The sequence below is a fragment of the Natrix helvetica genome (assembly GCF_964273705.1).
Source record: "Natrix helvetica genome assembly, chromosome: 2".
Classification (NCBI taxonomy): domain Eukaryota; kingdom Metazoa; phylum Chordata; class Lepidosauria; order Squamata; family Natricidae; genus Natrix; species Natrix helvetica.
This window is the reverse complement of record NC_138552.1, coordinates 247,295,210-247,320,810: the sequence shown is the minus strand read 5'-3', so window position 1 is coordinate 247,320,810 and position 25,601 is coordinate 247,295,210. Positions and strand designations below refer to the sequence as shown.

Sequence of the window (25,601 nt, the reverse complement as noted above, 5' to 3'; positions counted from 1 at the left end):
CTATAAGAAGAAAAATGGAGGGAAATGACTTAGAGAAGAAAATAAACTCTGCCCGTACAGAAACTCCAGGAAATATAGAAAGAAAGGCACAAACCTATCATTTTAACTGATTGAGGGGATGAGGGGAAGTAGGCGTGGGGATATCAATGGAGGTTTAATTTCTCGTGTTTACATTTCCACCTTGAAATTCAACCAGAAAGAAATGTAAAAAAAGGTATCGCTTTTATATGGCGTGGTATAAAATGCGAAAGAAAGAAAAAAAGAATAGAATCATTAGGAGGTTGAAAAATGCCATTCAGATTAGCTAAGGTAGCTGAGTGGGAAGAATAGGAACCTTCATCCTAATCATCAAGAAATTGGAGGTCTTCCTTGATCTTCTGGGAGGGAAACAGAATTAGAATTAATACAGTTGTGGAGGCAGAGGCCTTCATTAAAAAACATAGTGCCCTCCTAGAGGACGAAAATATAAGAGGTAGTGAAAAAGGTGACAATATACAAGACATGAAGGAGGGAGGGGCCGCTGCTCCGCCTGGGGACAGGGGGGAGGGAACAATATTGGAAAGATTCAGGTCACAAAAATAAATGTATTTGAAATATTATTGTAATTGTTGATACATTAGAAAGTGGCAAAAGAGATGATTGAACACATGGTTGATACAATGTATAATAAGATGCTGTTTCCGCTTATCTTTTATCTTTTGTTTTTTCTTTTCTGTAAAATGTGAGAATTGGAGAGATTTCTACCTCTAGCACGATGGAGTTGCCAAAAAAGTTTGTATATCCACTTACCCTTTCCCATAAATTTTTAAAAATCAAGAAATTGGAGGTCTTCCAAAGAAATTCAGTACTGAACAGGTAGTCCTCGACTTACAACAGATCATTTAGGGACCATTCAAAGTTACAACGGCACTGAAAAAGTGACTTATGACTGTACTTCACACTTACGACCTTTGCAGAATCCCCATGATCATGTGATCAAAATTCAGATGTTTGGCAACTGGTTCATACTTAAGGCCATTTCTGTGTCCCAAGGTCGTGCAATCACTTTTTTCAACCTTCTCACAAGCAAAGTCAATGGGGAAGTGATTCATTGAACAACTGCAGCAAGAAAGGTCGTAAAATGGCTTAACAAATGTCTCACTTAACAACATAAACTTTGGATTCAATTGTGCTTGTAAATCAAGGACTAGGATTCAAGAAATGAAGTATTTCTTCATACAGTGCAATCCAGAGGCATCTGATGAGTGCAGAATCATGCAGATTTTTTTTTGTCTGATACAGAAATATTCCTTGTGTGTTCTTACCGGTAGCATTGACTATCGCATCGAGCAATGGCTTCAAGGATGAAGGGGCACTGTGAGGCAGGAGATATGTAAAGAAAAACCTAGAAAACAATGAAGCGTGTTAGGTTTGCAATAGTTTGGTAATTGCTGTTGAGGAACACCAATGAATAATAAAATTCCAGTAATGTGCACATTCTTCATGAAGAAAATCTATCCATAAGATCACTAGGGGTCGACAGCAACTTAAAATGGCACACAATCAATGTTTATCACATCTCTGGGAATTGCAAAAAATAAAACCATGTTCTGTACAGGTAGTTGGTGACTTTCGGTGGCAATTAGGACTGAACTTTCCCTTGGTAAGGAATACAGTTGTAAAGTGTGACCTTATTACTTAAGAGATGGCAATCTCTGCAGTCCCAATTATCTTCATTAAGCAAATCTCATGATTCAGAGTAAGATAACTTCCCCTAACTTTTCTATTTTTCTTCAACAACGCAGAATGGATAGAAATTACATTTTTTCTTGTTCTTCACACTCCTGATGATACAATGTAGGATTGCATTTAGGATATTTTGTCAGCCACATCAGTTAGTACATAACGACCAGTTTTGGGCACCACATTATAAAAAGCATGTTGCAACTCTAGAAAAAGTGCAGAGAAGAGCATGTCATGCCAATTCTTATGTAGGTTATGCCCAACCTATGACCAACCCAATTGTACAACATTTTTGTGGCAGTCATTAAGCAAACCCATTGTCTACAATGAATGCTTTTTGCTGGAAATTGAAAATAAACACTCGTTTCCATTCAAAAAAAGTGTAAATCATGGGATGCTGCAAACAACCATAAAAGTTGCCAAGTGCCAAAAATATGTTCACCTGACAGCACCCAGCTGTCAGAATTTTGAAAAAGTATCTTTTTGGGGATCCATTGAAACTTTGGTCATAAATCAAAAAATATACAGTATGTATTTCACTGTTCTTTCAGCTTATATATATGTGCATCACCATTACCAAGCTAGGTTCACAGATCAACCAGCTCCTTCTCTATTACTAATCTTAAAATGCTAGCCCTGCCCCATAATCAAGAGATGTATTCACCTAGTTCACCCTCTCCACAATGCAGGATCAACTTTGTGGGATATAGTAACAAAAATCTTTCACAAATGACTGCCCAGCCTATTTTAGTCTCTGAAGTATAACTTCTCATATTCCAGGACAGTGTGACTTTCAGGACATTACAATAACTTGTAACATAAGGCTACTCTTCCTTAATGCCTATTTTCTGGTTTCAATATGTAAACAATAATTGGATTTGTTAAATTATTGGTGTCTATTTGGATCAGTACCTGTATGCATTGTAAAGATTCCTCTTCTCATTCATGCTTTGGCATTTGCCGTCAACAGAACAAGGAAGAGTGAAATTTCTTGCTGGAAATTCCATGAAACAATCTCTGTTGCTAGTGCAGGAGGTTTCCTCATTGCTGGCATCATCCAGATCTGTCACTTTGAGCTCTCCATCCACAATCACAAATTGTCGAGGTCGGAAATCCAATAGAGTTACAGAGCCAAGAGGAGAATGGGCCAGGTAATGCAGAAGCTGAACTAAGCTGAAGCATATCTGAAATCAGAAAAGCCAAGTTGTCACACATGGCTTTTGTAATAGAACAATCCTAATAATATCTGTTTATTGTTTGAGACCATGGAAAACGACAATAAGCCTTCAGCTTTCTTCATTATTAGAAACAGATTCCACAACTATGAGTGCCAAGTGTGCACATGGAAAGTTTGCTCAATAATTTTTCTTGGTCCTTGGCATACAAATCTGGCTCTCTGATGTCCCGGGTGGAAAATGAAATTTACATCACACATGCACAACAGAAGTGGGTTCCTACCGGTTTGGCCTGGTTCGAATGAACCGGTAGTGGTATGCTGGCCTGGGTCGCAGAACTGACAGTAACCCAGGCTGGCCACGCCCCCAAACCGGTTCCCTGGTTGCCATAGTCACCGCCACCATCTTGTTTTGGAGTTCTGTACATGCACAGAACAATTTTTACTGAAAGGTGCATGTGCATTCAGCGCACATCCAGTGCACATCAGCAAACCGTCAGTAACGCTGGCTAGAACCCACCCCTGATGCACAAATTTCTCAGAAACCAATTTTACCCAATGTGCCAGCATGATCTTGCAAGATACATTTCAAAGTCCACCTCCGGACTGCCTCCAGATAGCTCTGGCACATGGTGCAGCCACACAATTCCATCACATGAGCGTCTGTTTGGGAAGCAATGTGGCATAGAAATGCCATGGAATGAACTGGTTTCTAACATTGCTCCATTAAAAATACTTGTCAGTTGCAAACTGTTCTGCTACAATATAAAGTTCTAGACAAGCCACACCTTAAAATGTATTCATTTTACAGGTAGTTCTTGATTTATGACTACAACTGAGCTTAACATTTCTTTTGCTAAATGAGAGAGTTGTTAAGTGAGTTTTGTCCCATTTTATGATCATACTTGCCACATTTGTTAAGTGAATCACTGTAGTTGATAAGTTAGTAACATGGTTGTTAAGTTAATCTTATTTCCACATTGATGTTGCTTGTTGGAAGATCACAAAAGGTGATCACATGACTCTGGGACACTGCAACCATCATAAATATGAGCCAGTTGACAAGCGTCTGAATTTTGGTCATGTGGCTATGGGGATGCTGAAACAGTTGTAAGAGTGAAAAAAATCATACGTCACTTCTTAATGTGTCGTTGTAAACAAACTCTTGTAAGTTGAGGACTACTTATACATTCAATGAGACCCAATGCCAGTCCATGACACCTGAAACAGCTTTTGAAGTCTTGGTCAGTAATGAATGATATCATCATGCAAATGCCATAGTTATACAGATATGTAACTTGTAAATTATTTGTATGACATTATCACACATGTGATCATTTTCCTCTTTCTTCCATTGCAAATATTCATGGTGTCAGTACCCTGGCATAGTCTACAAGCTTTGGCACTTCCCACTTACCTTTTAATAACTTGGAATTAGTACAATGATGCCTTGGTACTCAACTGCTTTGGAACTCATCGAGTTCATCAACGCATTTTGATTTGAAAATTTTATCCCGATAGTCATTCTTTGTTTACTACTCAATATACAAGCTAGAACCTATTGGTGTCAGCTGCTTTGTGGCTCACTACATTATTCCTTATGGGAAAAACTGTTTGGTATTCATCATTTTTGGTACTCATCACCCCTCCCAGAACCAATTAAAGATGAGTATCGGGGTACCATTATATTAATATTTCCCCCAGGGATCCCCTCTTCATTTTTTTTTCTATCAGTCTCTGTCCTAATAGTTTTTAGGGGATTCAACTCCCATATTCCTAACCAAAATGGTATTTTATGCTGAGACCTCCAGTCCCGATACAGCTGAAAAGTGCCAGGTAGCAGAATGGCTCTCTTCACATAATGAAATAAACACAATGTTTAAAAGTTATGATATTTATGCAGTTGCTTACGAGGCACATCTACATTATATTAAAGTAACTAAAATGTATTTACAATCGCCAAGGCGTGTCACAACGTTTGAGCACCCCTAATGTTTGGAAATTGAAAGTTGAAAAATTTGAGCCTTCAGTGAATGGCTGTAATTGGGACCAGCAATTCTGTCGCTAAGTGCCATGGTTGTAAAGTGGGGGGGGGTGGAAATCACATGAGTGTGCCAACTCACAATGGCAGTTACAGCAGTTGCAATCATTAAGTGAATAGCATGCAGTTGCTAAGCCCAACATCACCTAGTTGCGACTTCATACTTCCTGACAGCTTCCCCTCTGATTTTGCTTGTGAATATTGCAAATGGGATCACGTGACTGCAGGATGCAACAACTATTACAGAAGTGTGCCGGTTGATAAAAATTTAAATTATGATCAGGTGACCATGGGGTCAGTGCAAGTGCCGCAACTACAGGTACTCGTTGACTTACAACGGTTCATTTAGTGGCCATTCGATGTTACAATGGCACTAAAAATGGGAGTTATGACTGTTTTTCACATTTATTTCAGAATCCTCATCACATGTGATCAAAATTCAGACACCTACAACTGACTCATATATATGACGGTTGCAGTGTCACAGTGTCATATGATCTCATTTTGTGACCTTCTGACAAGCAAAGTCAATGGGGAAATAAGATTCACTTAACAACCATGTTACTAACATCAACTGCAGTGATTCGCCGAATGCCTGTGGCAAGTAAGGTCATAAAATGGATCAAAACTCACTTAATAATTGTCTCGCTTAGCAACAGAAATTTTGGGCTCAGTTGTGGTTGTAAGTTGAGGTCTACCTTTACAAGGATCGATCATCTTCATTCAATACCATCATAACTCTGAAAGGTAGCTGGCTGCGTAGTCTCTAAGCAAGGACTACCCATACTCATTTTGTGCATATTAAAACAGTCATTAGACCTTTGTAATTGTACTTACATGAAACCTGTCCTCCCATGAAGTCTGCAAAAGCTGTATCATCTCCAAAGGTGAACCTAGTTCTGTGATGGCAGTCAAGGTGTCTGAGATGTCATTGCTGTCTTGGTAACAATATCCATGAAGCTGCAAAGGCAGACATAGAAAATGTAACTTATAAACCCATTTATTTTATGGAGTTGTCCATCATCCCATCATCTACTGACCTCACACAGCGATATAGTTGAAAACCTGGACAAAAACCTTACTATGCAGAGAGAATTTGCATATTTAGAACAGGACAAGAGTTAGCCTACAAAATAAAATGCTTCTATGCAGGAGGCTGTTCACCAAGATAGGTAAGCAGCAGTGGTGGGTTCCTGCTGGATCGCACCGGATCGCGCGCGCTCCCTTTCAGCGCTCCACCTGGCTTGCGCGCTCCCTTTCAGCGCTCCACCTGGCTTGCGCGCTCCCTTCCGGCGCTGAAACCGGAAGTACAGTCTTGCTCCGCCCCTGGCGAAGCAACGACGCCTGCCTGCGCTCCACCAGCTCGGCTGGGAACGGAGATGTTTCCTCAGCGGAGCGGAGCGCCTGAAAAGACTTTTCAGGCGCTCCGCTCCGCTGAGGAAACATCTCCGTTCCCAGCCGAGCTGGTGGAGCGCAGACAGGCGTCGTTGCTTCGCCAGGGCCGGACAAAACTGTACTTCCGGTTTCAGCGCCGGAAGGGAGCGCGAGAGCCAGGTGGAGCGCTGAAAGGGAGCTCGCAAGCCAGGTGGAGCGCTGAAAGGGAGCGTGCAAGCCAGGTGGAGCGCTGAAAGGGAGCGCGCAAGCCAGGTGGAGCGCTGAAAGGGAGCGCTCGCGATCCGGTGCGATCCGGGAGGAACCCACCACTGGTAAGCAGGTAATAAAAAGTAAAGGTTCCGTCAAATTGAATTCAACTCCTGGGTAACTATATGGTCGTGTCCCCAGATTTTTCTTGGCAGCAGCACAGAGGTAATTTGCTCTGCTTTCTTGCAGGTTCCGCAGACAAACACAGTTTTACAGACAAGCCTACAATTTCACCATTTCTGTATATGTAGCTCCTTTTCTCTCTGTTTAGAAAAATTTGTAAAAACGCCTCTCTTTTTCCAGGCTTTCCATTATAATTAATTGATTTTAGTATCAATTTTAATTATGCTTTAAGTTTTTATACTCTATCCTTTCGCTTTGTTAGCTTTCCCTGAGAATCAACTGAATTTTTTGCAAAACAGAACTACAAGAGACACAGAATTCCTGGATAGGAGTCCCCTTAGGCTGGAAATTATTTATTATTTATTATATTTATTATTATTTATTAAATTATTATTTAATTATAAAAACTGAAAAAGGGCTTAAATGGGATGATATAGAGCTGGGGCAGGTGGGCGGGGCCACCCACAATTTCCGCTACCGGTTCAGGGAAACCGGTCCAAATCGGTAGAATACCACTTCTGACTGGTAGTCCTTGACTTGTTTAGCAACTGTTTGAAATTACAATGGCACTTAAAAGATAGTGACAAACAACCAGTCTTTACACTTAGAACTGTCATAGCATCCCTATGTGATCAAATTTTGGGTGCTTAGCAATTAGCATGTATTTACAATGGTTGTGTTCAACATTTACAACTTTTCCAGGTGGCTTCTGGCAAGCAAAATCAATGGGGGGGGAGTCAGATTTGCTTAATGGCCACATGATTCATTAACAGCTGCAGCAATTTGCTTAAAAACCATTGGCAAAAAAGATTGTAAAATCAGGTGCGGCTCACTTAACAACTGCCTTGCCTAACAGTGGAAATTATGGTCTTAATTGTGGTCGTACATCAAGGAGTACCTGTAGATAATTTGGCATGAAACATTATATAGTTTGTACTTTCAGTCTATATAGTTTGATTTCTGAAACAGAGAAATGAGAAGTGTCAGGTGGTTATTCAGTTGAAGGGCAGAAATAAGATCGAAGATGATGGGGATGTCAAGTAAATATGAGAAGTGAGAATTCTATTGAGGATTGTGTTGTCATCTGCCTGTAATTATTACTATTGCAGGAAAAGCCAAGACAAAGAACAAATGAGTACAAGAATTTCCAAGCTGTTACAACAGCAAATACTATGATTTTAAAGGAAGTTTGACAAAATCCAACATCAGATTTGTTCCTTAAGATGCAGAACTTTGACAGAGCTATGCACATCCTTTAGACATTTAGAAGGAACCAGAGTCACATTCCAAAAAGTGCTCCTGCCAGCAGAATCCACATTTGAATTTAATTGAGATCAGATTGATTAAATGCTGGTCTCCATGGATTGAATAGTGTTCCTCCTTTGTAACATCAAAAATATATAATTCAGCTACCAGTTTTAACAGTGCTCTGGGCAACTTTCCAATAACTGGATTAACTTTCCGCCTAGGACAAATGAGAAACTGTCATATGGCAATATTCCTAAAGTTTAAAAAACTTTGAATATATTTGGGTTTCGTTTGCTACTTATCATTAGGGAGATGTGGATGTTCCACTTTGTAAAGAAAATGCAGCAACATAACTAAATTCTTAAATCATATCACATTGAGTTTTGTGCCACCCTGAAGTCTAGCCAGGAATTATTGACGCAGTGGTGCTATGTCCAACCTTAATTGCTTTAGGAAAAGTCATCTTCATTTAAGCGTGTTGAAAACCACACCTTGACATGAACTAATTTTAACGAAGATCAGATATCACATTATTGACTTGTTAAGGAAGAAATATAAAGTTGAGAAAGTAAGGGGAATTATATCAGCAGTGTAATTTGATAAGTGATTACGTACAACTCCAATTATATTAATCACCTCACTATTAGGTTGTATATAATTTAGCATAGAACCTATTTGAGCAAACCAAGAGGAAAGATCACCATCTGAAAATGCATGATAACTCATCTCTATTTTGTGCACCCCGTGGAGTGGAAGTAGTGTACAGAAAAATAGAGCTTAGATGATGTGTGTAAATAAATAACATTATTTATCACACATTGCAATTTTCACTGATTGGAGTTTCCTCCAAAGAATTCTTGTAATGGTTAGAGTAGAATTCAGAGTTAGATCCCCTTAGCTCTCCTTAGCAAACTATACCTTCCTTTGTTCTCAAGTGAAATGTGGACTGACTACTAAATCAATTTAAGTCTACTTTTTAGATAGACATGCTCTCTACATCCTAAGACACATAAAACCGTCTTACACTGTAAATGTCAGTAGCCTGGAAGCAGTACCGAAATTAGTAGCAATTGATTCCATAGCAGGCCTTTCCAGGGAGTATTCCTAAGGAAAATAGATGAGGTTGCAAATCATCAGCTCCTATTAAAGAAGCAGCAACTGAGAACAGAGATTTTAGGAGTGATTTATATGATGCATATGTCGGAATAGACAAATTAGCCTGGATTATTTCTCATGAAGGACAGTTCTCAAAGTGAGTAAGGGTGGTGGAGGTTTTTTTTTTTAGCCAACATCATTGTGTACCTTGTGTCTTATGTAAAAAGATCCCCTCCTTATCACACCTTACACAAGACAACCCCCCCAACACACACACACACACACACACACACTTCATAGTTTCTAGCATCTAGACAGCTACAGCTACTTCAGGGAAGAGACACACAACTCATCTAATAATGACAAGGATAGTTAGGGCAAGTTTACAGTTGTATCAGCTCTGGCTTCTAGCAGGAGCAGAATTCCTGCTAACAGATCTTTTCTTCACTCTTAAAAGCTCAGGATAACATCTGGGCCTTAGGGAAACGTTCTTGCAATAAAGAAGCACTTTATGTAATTTATCTTTCTTCACCAAGCCGCATCTGTCTGCTCTTTTGGCTGACTCCTGTCTCCCACCCCCCACCTCAAATCCCATGGGTTGCACAAGAAAAGGAACATATGGCCACCTCCAATGAATCACCAGAAGGTGGCACTGCTTTGACCTCTCTAACTTCCATCAAACACCAATTTGGATCTATGCATCCCTTTAATAATTTGTATGCATCAAGACAACTCAATTGTTAATTAAAGAGTTATCATGAATCAAGATAAAACAACAAAGAGGTTTGCATGCATTATTTAAGGGGCATATAATCATTTACTTAAAAATATTAAATAGTGTTGAGGGAGGCAATGGTAAACCACTTTTGAAAAACCCTTACCAAGAAGGTTTTCATCTGTCTTCAAGTAGACCACATATTAATTTACTTCTACTTAATATCTAAGAAGAAAACTACTACAGTTACTACAAATCCAAAAAGAAAAATCAGATTGAGAGGAAATGATATAACATGTGGCTACTCAGCAAAATTCATATCAAGTATGGACTTGAAGCGAGACCAATAATAATTAATTTGCTATTAATCTTTAACTAATATTATCCTTCCTGTCTTTAAGTGCTTTAGATAGAACCATTGTTTTATACCAGCTGCAAGATAATATCATAGAAGCATGAAATATTTCCTAGAAGAAAGTTACTCCTTAGTGCATTTCTATCAAGAAGGGGGGGGGGGGAATCGCCAGAAAATTTCCATATGGAAAAGTTTTCATTAGATGAATAAGGCACAATAGAAACAAAACTGTTCCTTAGTAATTGTTTCCTTGTAATTGGCTCCCCCCCAAAATGAGAAGGATCATTTAAGACATGCTGTTTATGCCTGCCTGAGCATTTGTGCCCACCGACAAGGCTTATAATTATATTTGATTACAGTAAATCAAACATCACCATTATCTCTTTACAATTGCATCCATTGTTTGAAATTAACAGTTCTACTACTGCAGTTCTGAAGGAAATAATTTTTCAACCTTCCTCTCCGCATTGCAATGTATAGTAGCCAAGAGTGTCTTGACACTGAACTACAACTATGCATATTTATCTCCCAACAAAAATGCAAGGTCTGGAATCTCTCCTTCTTCAACCCACCTACCTCCACTTCCACAAAAGAAAGCAACCACGAGAAGAAACAGGAGAAAGAGGCAGTTACCAGTAGCTACCAGGCTTCATAGAGAGCAACTTCATAGCAATTAACAGAATTAAATAAAATTTCAGAAATAAAATCAGACTTTGATACCTCTCTTTTGCAAAGGTTCCTCCTCACTAAACTGATTTTCCTTCTTCCACTTCCTTCATTCCAAACACAGCAACATTAAACTGGATATCAAAATGTCTCCCACTAAAATGCCCACTTGCTAAGAGAATAGGGAAGAGATGGAACAAGCAAACACTTGATTGTGCTATATTTTGCATGGGTTTGGGTCTTCAGGTCAATGCTGCCTCCTGGCAATTACTTGGACCAGTCCTCACAGTTCTCTTGGCAAACATTTAGGAAATGGTTTGTCCTTGCCTTCCTCCTAGAACTAAGAGAAAGCGATAGGTATAAAGTCACCCACTTGGATTCATACTTAAGGCAAGATTAGAACTCATGGACTCCTGATTTCTAACATGTGCCTTAATCACTATACCAAACTGTCCTCTTGCGTTATACAGAACAAACTGATCCAAACTGTACTAGTGACACCGTAATAAAAGAAAGGGGGGAGGGGATTTTTGTTGTTCTTGTTAAATAGAAGGTTGTGATTTTTCAGCAATTGAACCTTCCCAGTCTTGTGAATCATACTTTACTTCTTATATGCCCAGTGAATGATTTGCCATATCCAAGATGAATGGGTCAATAAATGATACACACAAAGTCAATGAGATCCTTAGGAGTGCTCAGCTTTAATTCTCTCTATATACGTAGAAATTAATCTATTCTATTCAATCTGTTCTGATGATTTAGATATTCATTCGTTCTAATTTCCCCTTGCCAAATAGTATTAGAAAAATTCAGGAAAAAAATATACTTTATTATTTGAATATCACCTTTGGAACTATAACAGACAGACACAATATTTAGCTGCCAGGATGCTAAGCCTATTTAGATTTATTTAATGCAATTTTTCTGACTAAAAATGTTCAGGCATTTTTTTAAAAAAATTGCCTGCCTCCCCTATGGTGCCATTTCAATTTCTAATGGGCACTTAACAGACTTTTCCTACTTAATGCTCTTAAGGAAGCATTGTTTTTCTGCCATAGGCATCATTAAGCTATTACCTGCATTTTGAAAAACAAAAGTACACTGCCTTAATTAATCATGACCCACTTTATAGTTAACCAAAAGCATTTCATCAACATGTACTACATGCAGAATGTTTTGAAAGAATGCATTTAAAAATACAAACACAATCTAAGGGTGACTGCGAGGCCTGGCAGGATAAGAACTGGGAAGGGCTGAAACAGTAGAAGAATAAGTCTGTTATCTTACAGACACACTTCAAGCTGTCATCTGGAAGAGTTTTACAAGGAAAATGTCCCTTGCAGGGTCACATGTATGTCTAAGGGAAGACCCCCTTCCACTTAAAGACTTGTGACCACATTCAATTTGAAAAGGCCCAGGAAAGCATAACCTTTAAGGGTGACCAGTCAGCAAGGAATAATTTGTATATTAGATGGGGTGCTTAGAATATTTTTTTTTTAAATTTTAGAAGCAGTCTCTGCCTCTTGAAACAAAGCATTCTTTCTAGGATTGCACTAATCAGGTCTTTCATTGCATGCAAAGTAAGGTGAAATTATAAGAAAGCTCCAGATGATCAAGCAATCACTTATTTTTTTAAAAATACACAAGGTTAGAAACTTGTTCAATAACAGAGTTTGTATTTGTTTTCTTAAATGCTGTCCGTCTGCAAAACTTTTAGATACCAGATTGGGGAAGGTTGCACTGTTGCTATGATTCCATGATAATATGCATAGTACATACTTCCAGAGAACTCTTACCTGCATTTCCTTGCTTATATAATAAAATGTGAAGGAAATGTTAAGTAAGACTCCAGGTTTAAACAATGACCATAACAATTTTAGAGTTGGAAAGAACAATAAGCTTAGTCAAGGTTGCTGTTGAAAATATTCCATTAAATGCCTGGAGGCTATGAGAATCTGGATGACCACACACACACACACACACACACACACACACACACACCTTTTTATGTTTAATTTTATCCATCTTTGCTTCTTATTTAAATTTTATATGCAGTTTTTATATTTCAATATTTCACTTGAAGAGTCTCCTTCTGTGAGGGAGATGGGTAATTTCTAAATTTGAAAAAATTAAGTTTAAAAATGTAGTTTTGTAATGAGTCTGTTTTGGCACTTGGTGGCATGAGAGATGTTTAACTTTAGGGGTCCTTAGTGTTCTCTGAGCTTTGTTGTTTTCTTGCAGACCTTTCATTAACCCAAACTAGCTACTGCACTGATGATGTTACCTAGTTTGGATAATGAAATGTCTGCAAGATAACCAAGCTCAGAGAACACCAAGGACCTTCTATTTCAACCCTGAGCTACAAAGATTACCCTTTATCAGTATTTAATGTTTTTGTTATTTAACTGTTTTTAGTCTCCCTGAGTTATTCCACGTAATATTGGTAGCCATAATAAATGTGTGGCAGCCGTTCCTGTGAAGATCATAAGAAACTACTGAATCAAGATCACGTGAAGTGTTAATACCACTTTATAATGCCTTGGTAAGGCCACACTTGGAATACTGCATTCAGTTCTGGTCGCCACGATGTAAAAAAGATGTGGAGACTCTAGAAAGAGTGCAGAGAAGAGCAACAAAGATGATTAGGGGACTGGAGACTAAAACATATGAAGAACGGTTGCAGGAACTAGGTATGTCTAGCTTAAGAGAAAGAAGGACTAGGGGAGACATGATAGCAGTGTTCCAATATCTCAGGGGTTGCCACAAAGAAGAGGGAGTCAAGCTATTCTCCAAGGCACCTGAGGACAGAACAAGAAGCAATGGGTGGAAACTAATCAAGGAGAGAAGCAACTTAGAACTGAGGAGAAACTTCCTGACAGTTAGAACAATTAATCAGTGGAACAGCTTGCCTCCAGAAGTTGTGAATGCCCCAACACTGGAAGTTTTTAAGAAGATGTTGGATAGCCATCTGTCTGAAACGGTATAGGGTTTCCTGCCTAGGCAGGGGGTTGGACTAGAAGACCTCCAATGTCCCTTCCAACTCTACTATTGTATTGTATTGTATTACTGTACACTAAATTCAATTATGCCAAACCAGGTAGAAGCAAAATGGGATCATCAGGCTGACATCCCTTGTGTGGGTTGTTTGCCACACTTCTCTGTATGGAAAGCTGTTTGCCTACAAATAAGTTGCGATGTCAAACCAGTCTTTCATCTGCTTACCACTTCAATCATCCAACGCTGCAGGAAACTATATTCAGAAGCAGAAGATTCATTCTTATTTGTCCCCTTTTAGTGGGGCTGTCATCCTAAATAAACTTCATCAGGAATAAGCATAGGTAAGTGCAACAGGAGTTGCCCTCTAGCAACTGGGTCTAGGTTACAAGTTTAGTCTACAATCCTAAATACATTTCTAAAAGATTAATATAATGTTCATGTCGTAAACCTAACTATGGTGGTAGAAATCCCATTTATCCTTCTGCCCTAAACTATTTATCTGTACTTGTCAAAAAAGGAAAACATTTAACAGTCCTGATGCAATTACATGTTGCTCACATCCAGACTATTTTTCTCTACCATTTTCCCTCAAGAGATGACTGCTAAAACTTGACAATTTCCTTATCTATGTCTAAACTACAAATACTCAAGTACTATCTTCTAAATAAAAGATTTTTTTTTCAGTGTTTTAGAACATTTGACTTCGTTCTTCCCATTAGAGAAGAAACTCCACACAAAAAAAAATCCAAATAGCTTTCCCAAACATCCTGCCATGGATTGAGGAATGACAGAAGGCACCTATGGAAGATCAAACTCTTTCGCTCACCTTTCTTCAATCCAGTAACCTTCAAATATATTGCACTACAATTCCCATCATTTTCAGTTATCCTGTGCTGGATAGAGATTATGCAAATTTCCTCCAACTAGAAGAGCATCAACTTGGGGAAGGCTAATCTATACGGAATAAGTAACCTTTGCCCTATCTGTGCTGACTCACTCACTCCGATCCAAAATTAAACCTGAGGCTCTGTCCCAAGCCATCTACCAGATCTAATTTTATACCCAAGGATAGATTGACCATACTAATTAAAAATAACATTGCCCAACATTGTCAAGAATTTCAAGTGCTAATATATATGATCTCAGAAATCCTTGCAACAATCCTACAACATATATCCATGATATTACTGTTAGTCTAATTGAGAAACTTATTGTTTTGTTGCCTCCAAAAAATCATTTAAAAGGTATAGTTCCCTTGTCCAGTCGTGTCTGACTCTGGAGAGTCAACTAAATGCAGACAATGGTTCAAGGACTTACATCCTTGGGATTAAAAGAAGCTGGACAAGGTTTGGTTTGGTTTATTAAGCTTCAGTTTCATTCTAGAAATGATCAGCAGCATGCCAATGTGATTTTCCTTACTTGTATGGTAAAAAAGAATGGAGCAACTGTATTATCAGCCTGCATGAAGCTTTACACATTTCTTACAACAATGGCTATTGCTCTGACTTGCAGCAAATAAAGATGCACATCAAAATGGTAGATGTATCTCAATTTATGTGAGCAAGCTGACTTATTGCAGGAAAAGCACAAATACTTGGGATGTTCAGGGTTCCAATCACCACCTTAAGCAAAGTCCACCAACAATTTTCATGGAGCAGACAGGCTTGTCCATTATTCTGCACAATCAGGACATTTTAAAAAAAAACCTCCTGAACAGCTTGGTAACCCAGTGACCATTTCAGATCTCTCCATAATTCCTTCCCCCTGTGTCTTGTATCCAGGATTATTTTCTACCCATTGCATTGGTGTCTACTGAAACCAAAGGTCAGATAAATATGAGTGTACAAAAAATATCCAAAACGTTGACATGGCTCTTGGCTTTTAAGGTTAATCAATTGGCTCTGTGGTCTTGAATCAGAAGTACTGACCCATCTAATACTGACCCATCTAATATTATTATAACAAGCCATAGTTTGGGTGGGCCTCTCTCATTGTTCAAGTGCCCAGAGCCCGAGCTGAAGCTTCCAAGATGCTTTCAGCGGCTGCCCTGATCAACTCTTATTGCAGTAATCAAGCCTGGAAATTCCAAAAGCATGAATCAGTACAGCAAGAAATTGGAAGAGCCTTCTAATGAACCAAAGATGGGGAGTGAATATCAGATTGTCACTTATTAAGGCCACATATTTTTTTACTGGACAGGAAGAGATGTGCCTTGAATTTTTAGAGTTCATCCAGAACTTATCCTACTCAAAAAAGGGGAGTTACTAATTGTGCGCTAAACTGTCCTGCACAAGTCTGATTTCTGGCCGAGGGTTAGACACCCCTCCAGAATAAGGCACTATTCGTGAATAAATAGACTAATTCACTAATGCTTTGGAGGCCCTTGGCAACCCGTCACTCACTGTAGATGGATGTGCTGCTGAACTGGAGAGAAGAGCGGGAGAATGGGTGGTCTCCAGTGTATTCCAAGCACTCAAGGAAGCAGCAACAGGAAAATAAGCTTCTGTTCTTGAAAGCTCTCTACACTTTCTCTGGACACTAAGAGCTTTGCTTTAGGAAATTCACCTAAACAGACTGGGTTTATTTAGAAAGTCTGCCCTCCCCCCTGTCAAAATTAAATCAGAAACCAGAAGAGTCTCAGGTGGGGGTGTCAAAAGGATGGAGTTTCAGGCATTCCCAGAAATTTATATAAAGAGATCAGTGAAGTCACCCATATTGCTAGTGCCTGGAAGTAGAAGTTCATTTTGTCATTATTACCTTCAAGTCGGAAAGGAAGAAAACAAAGTTCAGAATTTAGAAGAAAGCCAAATTTCTCATCATGACATTGGGTCTATGCAATTCGTTACAGAAGAAATGACCACATTTATGGTCTTAGATATTTGAAAGTAGAGCAAAAACTTTTAGTAAACCAGGAAAAATCTCTCTAGTGTGCTAAGTCATATTTATACCATTATTTTTTTCCCAATCTTCAAAAGAAATTTTCTTAAGGCGGCTTTATAGAAGTTAAATAACCATTTAAAAACAAATACCTAATTTTTAAAAAAAACACAAAAAAAATATTAGAAAAGTAAAAATTCAATTTTACAGGAAATGAAATGAATAAAAAGCCTTTGGCAAAATATTAGACACAAGGCAAATTTTTAAATTCTCTCGTCACTATTGAGAAGACTGGGACTTATTTTTCTCTTTAATTCACCTAGGATGTCAGGGATATCTAGTGGAGAACCTTGTGAAATTAGTCCTCGACTTACAACAGTTCATTTAGTGACCATTCAAAGTTACAACAGCACTGAAAAAAAGCGACTTACAACAATTTTTCACAGTTACAACCTTTGAAACATCCCCATGCTCATGGGGTCAAACTTCAGATGCTTGCCAACTGTTTCATACTTATGACTGTTGCTGTGTCCCAAGGTTATGTGATCACTGTTTGCAACCTTCTGACAAGTGATGTCAATGGGAAGACTAGATTCACTGAACAACTAGGTTACTAACTTTTCAACTGGAGTGTTCACTTAACAACTGAGGCAGGAAAGGTCATAAAATAAGGCAAAACTCACTTAAATGGGTCACTTAACAACAGATATTGTGGTCATAAGTTGAGCACTACCTGTATTTATGCACAGGTAAGATACCATGATATGTGATGGGGCAGTGGTTAGAATGCAGTATAGCAGGCTAACTCACTACTCTCTCCAGGAGTTTGATTCTGACCAGCGCAAGATTGATTCAGCCTTCCACCGTCAGTACAATGAGGACCCAGATTGCTGGGGGCAATAGATAACATGCTCAGAGACCACTGTAAAGCATTGTACAGCTGTATATAATGCTAAGTGCTATTGCTATCCCTAACAGAACCTCTTGGTCAGGAAAGCCATCTCTTGCTGGGAAAGAAGTCGTGAGGAGCACAGTTGGCTATCTGTGAGTGATGTTGGTCTAGAGCAGGGGTATCCAACCTTGGCAATTTTAACACTTATGGACTTCAACTTCCAGAATTTCCCAGCCAGCATGGCTAACTGGGGAATTCAGGAAGTTGAAATCCACAAATCTTAAAGTTGCCAAAATTGGACACCCCTATCTGGAGGGATATTCAGATGGATCCTTTCTTGCAATCTATGAAAACTGCTGAGCAATAGAACATCCAGCTTAAAGCTGAAATAGTAACAGAATATTCAGCCACACTCTAAAATACCATTTTATTTTACCCCTGAAGAAAGAATAGATTCAGTATTCTAGCAGATTCAGTGAGACTCCTTTGCCTGGGACTTTCAATTCATTTCAAACTGATTTCAAAATTAGAAGTTGTAATATAAATTTAAATAATACACAGGAATCTAGAAGTTTTGAAGGGCTACAGCTTCCTATCATGAAGCAGAATGAAACCAGAACTAACTATCTGGAATAAAAACTTAGTTCGTGACAACTTCAAAGAAAACCGTAACCCCACTTCAGACAATGAAGTGGATTGACTACAAATTCATGAAACTGAAAGCCACAGTGTTGCCTTACTCTACACATCCTCTCAAAAATCTATTTCAAAGATCTCAGGGAAAAAACAAAAAATCTAAGAGTGGGACAGGAAGCATAATTAGCTAAATCTCTCAGCTTCAATTTTCTTCACATTTTTTTTAACAACTATTTAGTCCTAACTTGCATTTTACAGATCCACATTGCAATTTCCTCCAAGATTTACAGAATTAAGTAAACTGGGAGCAGTAACATTGCTTTTTTTATTATTTTCCATCTGTCTTTCCTGCTGTGTATAGGATATCCCAGTCAAGGAAGTCTTGCTTTGCTTTGGCTTTCTCACAAGCACAAATGTTCATAGGTGAACATGGTTCATATTATTTAAATGAATTATTCCATAATTGATGGGGTATATTTGTGTGAGAAGAGCACATAATTAACAAAGTTATAACTGCAGGTGCAAGAGAGGTAGATGTTGAAAGGAACATGGCCAAGTGGCCATCAAGTCACTCAAGAAAGAAAAGGGGAGAAACAGGATAGGAAAGACAAGTTGCAAGAAATACTTAAAAGAACTTCTCGTCCACCTTTTCTTAATTTCATGGACCAAAATCAAAACAAAAGATGTGTTGCTGTTTTTTTACAGAAAATCCACACCTTCTTCTCCAAAGAGCAGTTCTCCAGGAAGTACCCATGTACAGTGATTACTGAAGAGCACCATCAAATTATTTTCTCCAAGAGAAGAAGCACATAAAATCAGTTCTCAACCTAAAGAAATGGTTACAACTTGGGATGAAATAGGATGGAGTCCAGAGGAGAGAAGGAGAAGAAAAAGTCGCATCAAGTTCTCCTCTAGAGTAGGCCCTTTTATTGGGGAGAAATCTAGGGAAGCCTATGTCCATGTGGACAAAACTGACTGATTTCCTATTGGATATGCTTTTTCTGAAAATTTGGAACAGGTAACAAAATGATTCTGATGACCTAGAATAGAACCGAATGGAGCATTGGTTTAAATGAGGATTTGGAACAAAAAAAAAACCCACAACCCTGATTACTCCCAGACATACGTTTAACAGTGTCAAAGAAGAAAGTGGGAAGAGGAAATGAAAAGGAGGAGGGTTTTTCCTCCAGTGTATGACATTCTGGACAATGCCAGAGGCGGGAGACTTTGCAAGTCAATTTGAATCTCAAAGACTATCCTTGTTTTAAAAACATATAAAAGTCGGTTTGAAGAAGGAGGAAAAAGGGGGGAAAAGTTTTGGCTGTCAAGCTCCATTGATTGACTTATCTGTACTTTTGACAAGAGTGATTTCCCCCCAACAACAAATAAGCACCTAGAATTTAAAAAATGCTACATGTAACAGAAACTTTGCCCTCTTGTTGCTCTGCTCGCTGTTTATGAAGAATGAGGAGAGTTGCTGCTGCCTATCCATCTATGCCCATTCTGACATCAGCCTTGATTTTTCATCCATCATTTCTGGGCAGGATGATTTCCAAATCTGCTTCAATTAGCACTCAAAATTCAATTAATTTCATACATTGGTCCTCAAGCAGTTATGAAATTGACCAATGAACTCCTCTTCCAATTAGTATGATGCACATTCAACTGGGAAACCAGAGTTACCATAAATGGCCCTTGGTTTGCCTTTGGAAAAAAATAGAGAAATGACTTTACTCAAACTTTTTATTTTTTCAGCAATTCTGATTTCTAATGAAACAAGGTCAAGTTCTAGTCCAGAACCCAGAGTTGCAGGTGTTCCTGTGCCTTATTAAATCCTTACAAAAACAAGCAACAAGTTGTGAAGCCCCACATTTTCATTTGGGAGATTCACAATGATTTGGGAGAATATTAAATTTCAAGAGTTGCCGAAAGTAAATTAGCTCCCTGCTTTGCCAACCTTCACCAGTTCAGTATGCAGACAGAAGGAAACAGCTGGGTGAGTATTGCACATTTCATTTTGCTGTAAAATTCTCACATTTACATCATTGCAGCACTTCCCTGTCTGAACTCACAGACTTCCAATAGGTAGGTCCAAATTCCATACCTAATTCACGTACAACTAACTGACCTAAAACACAGACACACAATTTGAAGAGTTTAGAAGTGACTGCATATTTTGTCCAATTACTCAGACTACGGTTTTTTTGCCAGCTTTCTCACCATAGAATCAATACTTCCAGTTTAGAAGAAACATTTCACACCTTGTCCCCAAACACCCTGACTGTCATAACACCATCCTTACTATGCATGTCTAAAAATAAAGACTCCCTGAAGCAGATATTGACTCTTGATGACTGTATGGCCAGGTTCTTGCAATTCGCTCAGGCGAAAATTCAGCAGGATTTACTTGCCAGGAGGCTGCATAAGATTTTCAGCTTCATTTATAGAGATGTCATTAGACATTACAATTGAGACTTTAAATGGGAAATAAATTCCATGGGAATCTATACATGCTTTAAAGTTCAAAGTGTTTGGAACTGTGGCCTTAAGATGATGAGGCTGGCACTAGAGTATTCATTTTTCCGCAAACTCCTTGAGAACTTTTTCTCTGGCATTTGACCTCTGACAGGAACATCGGTAGCCAAAACAACCTTCTTAAATTCTAAATCTTGTTCCGGATTTATCCCTGATTTCAACTGCTTGAAACACGATCCTACCTTACCTTCCAAGCCAGTTCAGCTCACTTGATAGCAACTTCCCAATTAGGTTGCAACACCTCATCCCCCACTAAACAAGAAATCCCACCTGGCCAGCTGGAACGTCTTAACTTAATTTTGATAGACGAACAACTCTTTCACCACCCCATCAGGTGGAAGCGAACAGATTAGAAATATGTTTATGACCAGGACAAATAATCATTCTGTCTGCTGATAACAAAACAGCCGTCGCCTTAATATTCCGCTTAAGGAAAAGCAATCCAGTCTGAGTTTGAATCCTAAACCCCGCGTCCGCACATCTTTCACCGTCTGGGCCGCGCAAGTCTACCCAAATCTGAAGTCCCTAAGACCAGGGGATCCCCTGCTTACCTGGAGGATGTTGGGGTGCCGCAACCGTTGCAAAAGGACCATTTCCTTGACAATCTTATAGGAGGCCAGTCTGTAACAGTCTTCCAGAGACCCATAGAGCTTAACGCAATTGTCGATGTCGTGCCCCGCAAAGTCGACGGACTTCAAGGCCACCGCCAGGCTCTTGTTGAGCACCGCTTTGTAGACGGCTTTGGTGTAGCCGGAGCCCAGGTAATGGACCTCGGTCACGTTGCTAATGTCCCGGCATCCCAACCGAAGCGGCCCGAGAGACAGTTCTAGCTTAGATTCGGGGACCCAGGGCGCCCCGGAGGCAACGAGACCGGGAGAACTGAGCTGGAGCCCCCGTGGGCTGCGGTCAGTGGGCGAGGAGGGGAGCCTCGGCGGCGCCAGATCCATGAGCCGCCTCTCCAGAGGTCGCACCGCCGGCCGAGACTTAGCCGCGGCTGCTCTCGCCGCTCCGGCTTCTCCGGGCTGCTGCCTCTGTTGGTACCGCAGCACCTCTTCGTAGCGCTCTCGGATCTGCCGGGCTAAATCCCAGCGCCGGTGACGGCCGCTGCTTCTCCTTGCCGCCTCCCACGACCTGTCCCGAGGCGAGCCCGCCAGCGAGTGCGCGATGCCCGCATTTCGCTGCTGCTGCTGCTGGAGGGGATCAAAGGCCGGGATGAATAAGAGGTTGAGCAAAGTGCCCAGCAAGAAGGACAGACAGAAGCCAGCTGCCACGGCCAGCTTTTGCCGCTTCATTGCCTTGCGAAGCTCCACCAGCGAATCTTCCTGCCGGGGCTGCCTTTTGCCTTCGCGATCAGCTTCGCCGCGGTCTCGCTTGCACCATTCCAGATGACCAAAAGACAGACGGATGGACGGACAGATTGGGGTGGGGAGGAACCCCGACCAAACCCCCGTCTTCACTCAGCCCTGTTGCCTCGCCACTCCTCGGCGAGGCGAGCTGAAGCCCACATGACACTTGCCTCCTGCCTTGCCTTTATAAACCCGCCCTAAAAGTCTTATTATTAGGCACACCGCAACGAGGAGGGGAAAAAAGGAGAGTTTTTACATACCAAAAAGAGAAAAAAAAAATCCCAAGCGCTGCTACATTCATTGTGACGCCAACTGATTGACGGCTCGGCCTCGCCAGTGGAAGAGGGAAAACAGCAGAGAGGAGAGCTGGGAAATGAAGTCTTCTTGTCGCAGGTGGCGGCCGGAGAGCAACGGGACGGAGAACTACAATTCCCAGAAACGGTCCTGACGCTCCGGGCTGGAGAGGCGGCAGGGAGGCTCGATAACGGTGTCGCCTCCCAAAGACAGCCGTGAAGGAAACGGGACGGTGGGGAAAGTATATCCCGCTTGCGTGGTCGAGGTCGTGTCGCGCCTCGAGAAGGCAGAACGTGGGAAACGAAGCCTTTGGCCGAGCAAAAAAAGATAAGGAGCCTTTCAAGGGCGTCGCTCTCTAAGGTCCAAAGGGGATTTGACGTTTGCCCTCCACCCGTCTATCCCAGTCACGCTGTTTCTAAATTGATCCCGTGGCGAGGTGTGGGAAAGACGGTTGCATTTTGCGAGAAAGCGGGAATGAAGTGGCACTTTCCAGCCTCCGGATGATCGTTTCAGGACCTTCCAAAAATCATGTTGATCCGCGTGTTTATCTCTAGTTACGAATTTGGTTTTGGCATCCTGAGTTTTCGCGAGTATTTATAGACCTGCATCATCCTGTTCACACCATCAGACAGTTCCGTTTTGACAGTCTTCGCGGCGTTACTTACAGACGTTCAGTTAGCCCGAGGCGGAAACGTTTGGCGCCCGCGTTTAATTACTCGATTTTTTAATAGCCCACCTTTCAAAAATCTGTAGCAACCCCAAAGAGAGAAGAAGCTAGGAGTGGCATGTTTGATTTCTTTTATTTATGAAACACTTTCCTGTTTAAAAAAAAGAAAAGCAAATCGGATGTATATTTATTTAACTCATACTGCCCATCATGAACCTCAAGAACATATGTACGTACATGTGATATACGTTTTCCCCCCTTAAGGCCAAATGACCGAATTGCCCTCCCACGAAAGTGATTCACCCCCCCCCCCCATGCCTTCGAAATGCACAGCGAAGGGATGTCAATCAATCTGTGACATCGGTCGCTCTACCGGGCTGACAAACGGATCGATTTGACCGGGAAAATCAGCTGCGAGTGTAATCCTCGAGACTAGGAATCTTAGTAAAATGAGAGCAACCTCAAGCGGTAAACACGGGTAGGGGAGGCTCCTGAAGGTTTGTATTCACATCACAGGCTTAGCCAGAATCATTCATAGGCCAATTTGCATAATTTATGAAACTTGTTCAGTTATAACTTTGGTTTGAGCGGGGGAGGAGGGGGAATCCTAGACCATTTTATTAATCAATGGTTTGGATAAAATGTGAAAACTCGGGAAGAAAATCTGTTGCTCTGGATGTGGTTTTATTTTGGTTTGCCTCCCAGAGTTGATTGCAAGGGGGGGGTGTATTAAATTTGCATAGTCAAATAAATGGATCCAGTCGTAGCATAGGACCACGCCCCATGTCAATGCAAAGGATTAAGTGTCATTACCCTCCATTCATGTATTAAGGCATAATCGAGGTAACTTCGCTCTGGGATCATTTGGTAAGGGCGGAGTATCCGAATTAGTAATATCATTACATGAACTGCGATAATAAATAGGGTTAGTTTCACGCTGTGGGAATCATAACAATTTGGGTTGAACTCGAGGGCAAGATCTGGCCATCTCGTTTCAAATACGCTTTTCAGGCCAATCCGTTGTTTGGCTTAAAGGGGCCCTACATTTCTTTCCCAAAGTCTTAACAACGTTAAGGGTTTAGACTTTACTCACAGAATAAATATAAGAACGAATTGATATTTTAAAGCCACGTAATGAAGGCCATTTCCCTCCTCTTCGTCCTCCCTCCCTCTTCAGAAAAGTAAGCGTTCTTCTGACAAGATACTTAAATCAATGGGCTTCTTCTATTTCGCCATCAGAGCATAACCGAAGGGGGCAGGGCCGGATAAAAATCAGATTTTAAATGCACATGCAAGCCCCATTGAAACGGGTTGATTAATCGTAGCGGCTCGCCGATTTCCCGGCCAAAGGTGCTTAAAGCACGCACGTACAAACATTGCTCAAGGTGGATTGCGAAGTTTGTGGGGCGGAGAGAAATAAAGCTTTATTTTGAGCTCCTTTATCTCCTGAGAAGGTTTATGTGAGAAATTTACAGCTCAGTTTTCCACCTATAATCTGACGTCGCCCGAGGCCAAAGGGTTTTAACTCCCATGGAAGGTGGGGGGAGGAGGGATGTGCCGAAATTCATTGGACGGCGTGGTAAATTGAACGGGTCGACGGGTGCTTCAAGGAACCTTTCTGCTGGCTTGCCTTATCCCGAGATTCTGTGGGTGTGCGAGTCTCCAACACTCACCTTTCCTGGCCTGCTGGCTGGGGACGGTGAGCCTTGTAATCCCACACACCTCATGGGCATCTGTGGGCTAAACGCAGAGCAATTTCACCATCGTGCTAAGAGTTGGGAGCGGGTTTACAAACAGTGGACAATTTTCTGGTGGCTTTTAAATGTAAAAAGAGAGACAAAGGAAAATTAGGGGCGCTCCCTCTCAGTTCCCTGACCTCTTCTCCCGGTTCACAGGCCCGGGCGCGAAGCGGATTCAAAGAGAGAAAAATCCCTAGAAGTCCGCTTCTCCCCCTGAGCTTGCCCTAGCCCTCATTAAAGTCCTCAGCCGAGAGCTCTGTGTTGTGGCTACCGCGGGAGGGATGAAAGGGCCCCGCCGAGATCTGGTGGGAGTTAAAGGCTCTGCGCCCCTCCTGCATCTCCCGGGCTCGGCGTGAGGTCGCCGCAGCTCTGCTGGAGACTGGCCGAAGCCGAGTGCTAATGGTGTGCTTATCTATCCCGGGCCAACGCTGTTAGCAACTAATTAACAAATGAAATTAGTCCCAGAAAGGACACAAAAGGGTGTGTGAGAGAGAGGAGGGGAGAGGGAGGGAGGAGAGGGAGGGAGAGAGATCTCCAGCTGAAATAGCTTTGGATGGATAAAGTTTTAGCTGGAGAGCGTCATTCGGGTCGCCGGTGCAAAGCAAGCAAGAACGCGGCAATTAAGGCGCTGTTTGGATTGTCTGCCAGAGGGAAGAGTTAAAAGGGCGGACAAGCAAGAACAAGAATCGGTGCCCGCCTAATATCTTGATAAAGGTGGCTCTGGATCCGGCGATTTTCTTTGTCAGGTCCCTCTCGGACCGGTACTAATTGTAAAAGCGCAAGCTGTCCCTAACATCCCTAACGGGGAAACGTGTCCCTTCTGCAAAGGAAATGAAAG

The 25,601-nt window shown here is 40.9% G+C and overlaps 1 protein-coding gene across 1 annotated transcript in view; it reads right to left on the bottom strand.

Moving 5' to 3' along the window:
• PKDCC (protein kinase domain containing, cytoplasmic) overlaps positions 1-22,414 on the bottom strand; it is a 38,140-nt gene extending 15,726 nt beyond the window's left edge. The window contains exons 1-4 of the mRNA XM_081941215.1: positions 21,269-22,414; positions 5,775-5,897; positions 2,635-2,906; positions 1,305-1,384 (exon numbers count right to left, since the gene is read on the bottom strand). Of these exons, the coding sequence (XP_081797341.1) occupies positions 1,305-1,384; positions 2,635-2,906; positions 5,775-5,897; positions 21,269-22,009 (1,216 nt within the window). The 5' untranslated portion in view covers positions 22,010-22,414. The remainder of the gene's footprint in view (positions 1-1,304; positions 1,385-2,634; positions 2,907-5,774; positions 5,898-21,268) is intronic.
• Positions 22,415-25,601: the final 3,187 nt, after the last annotated feature.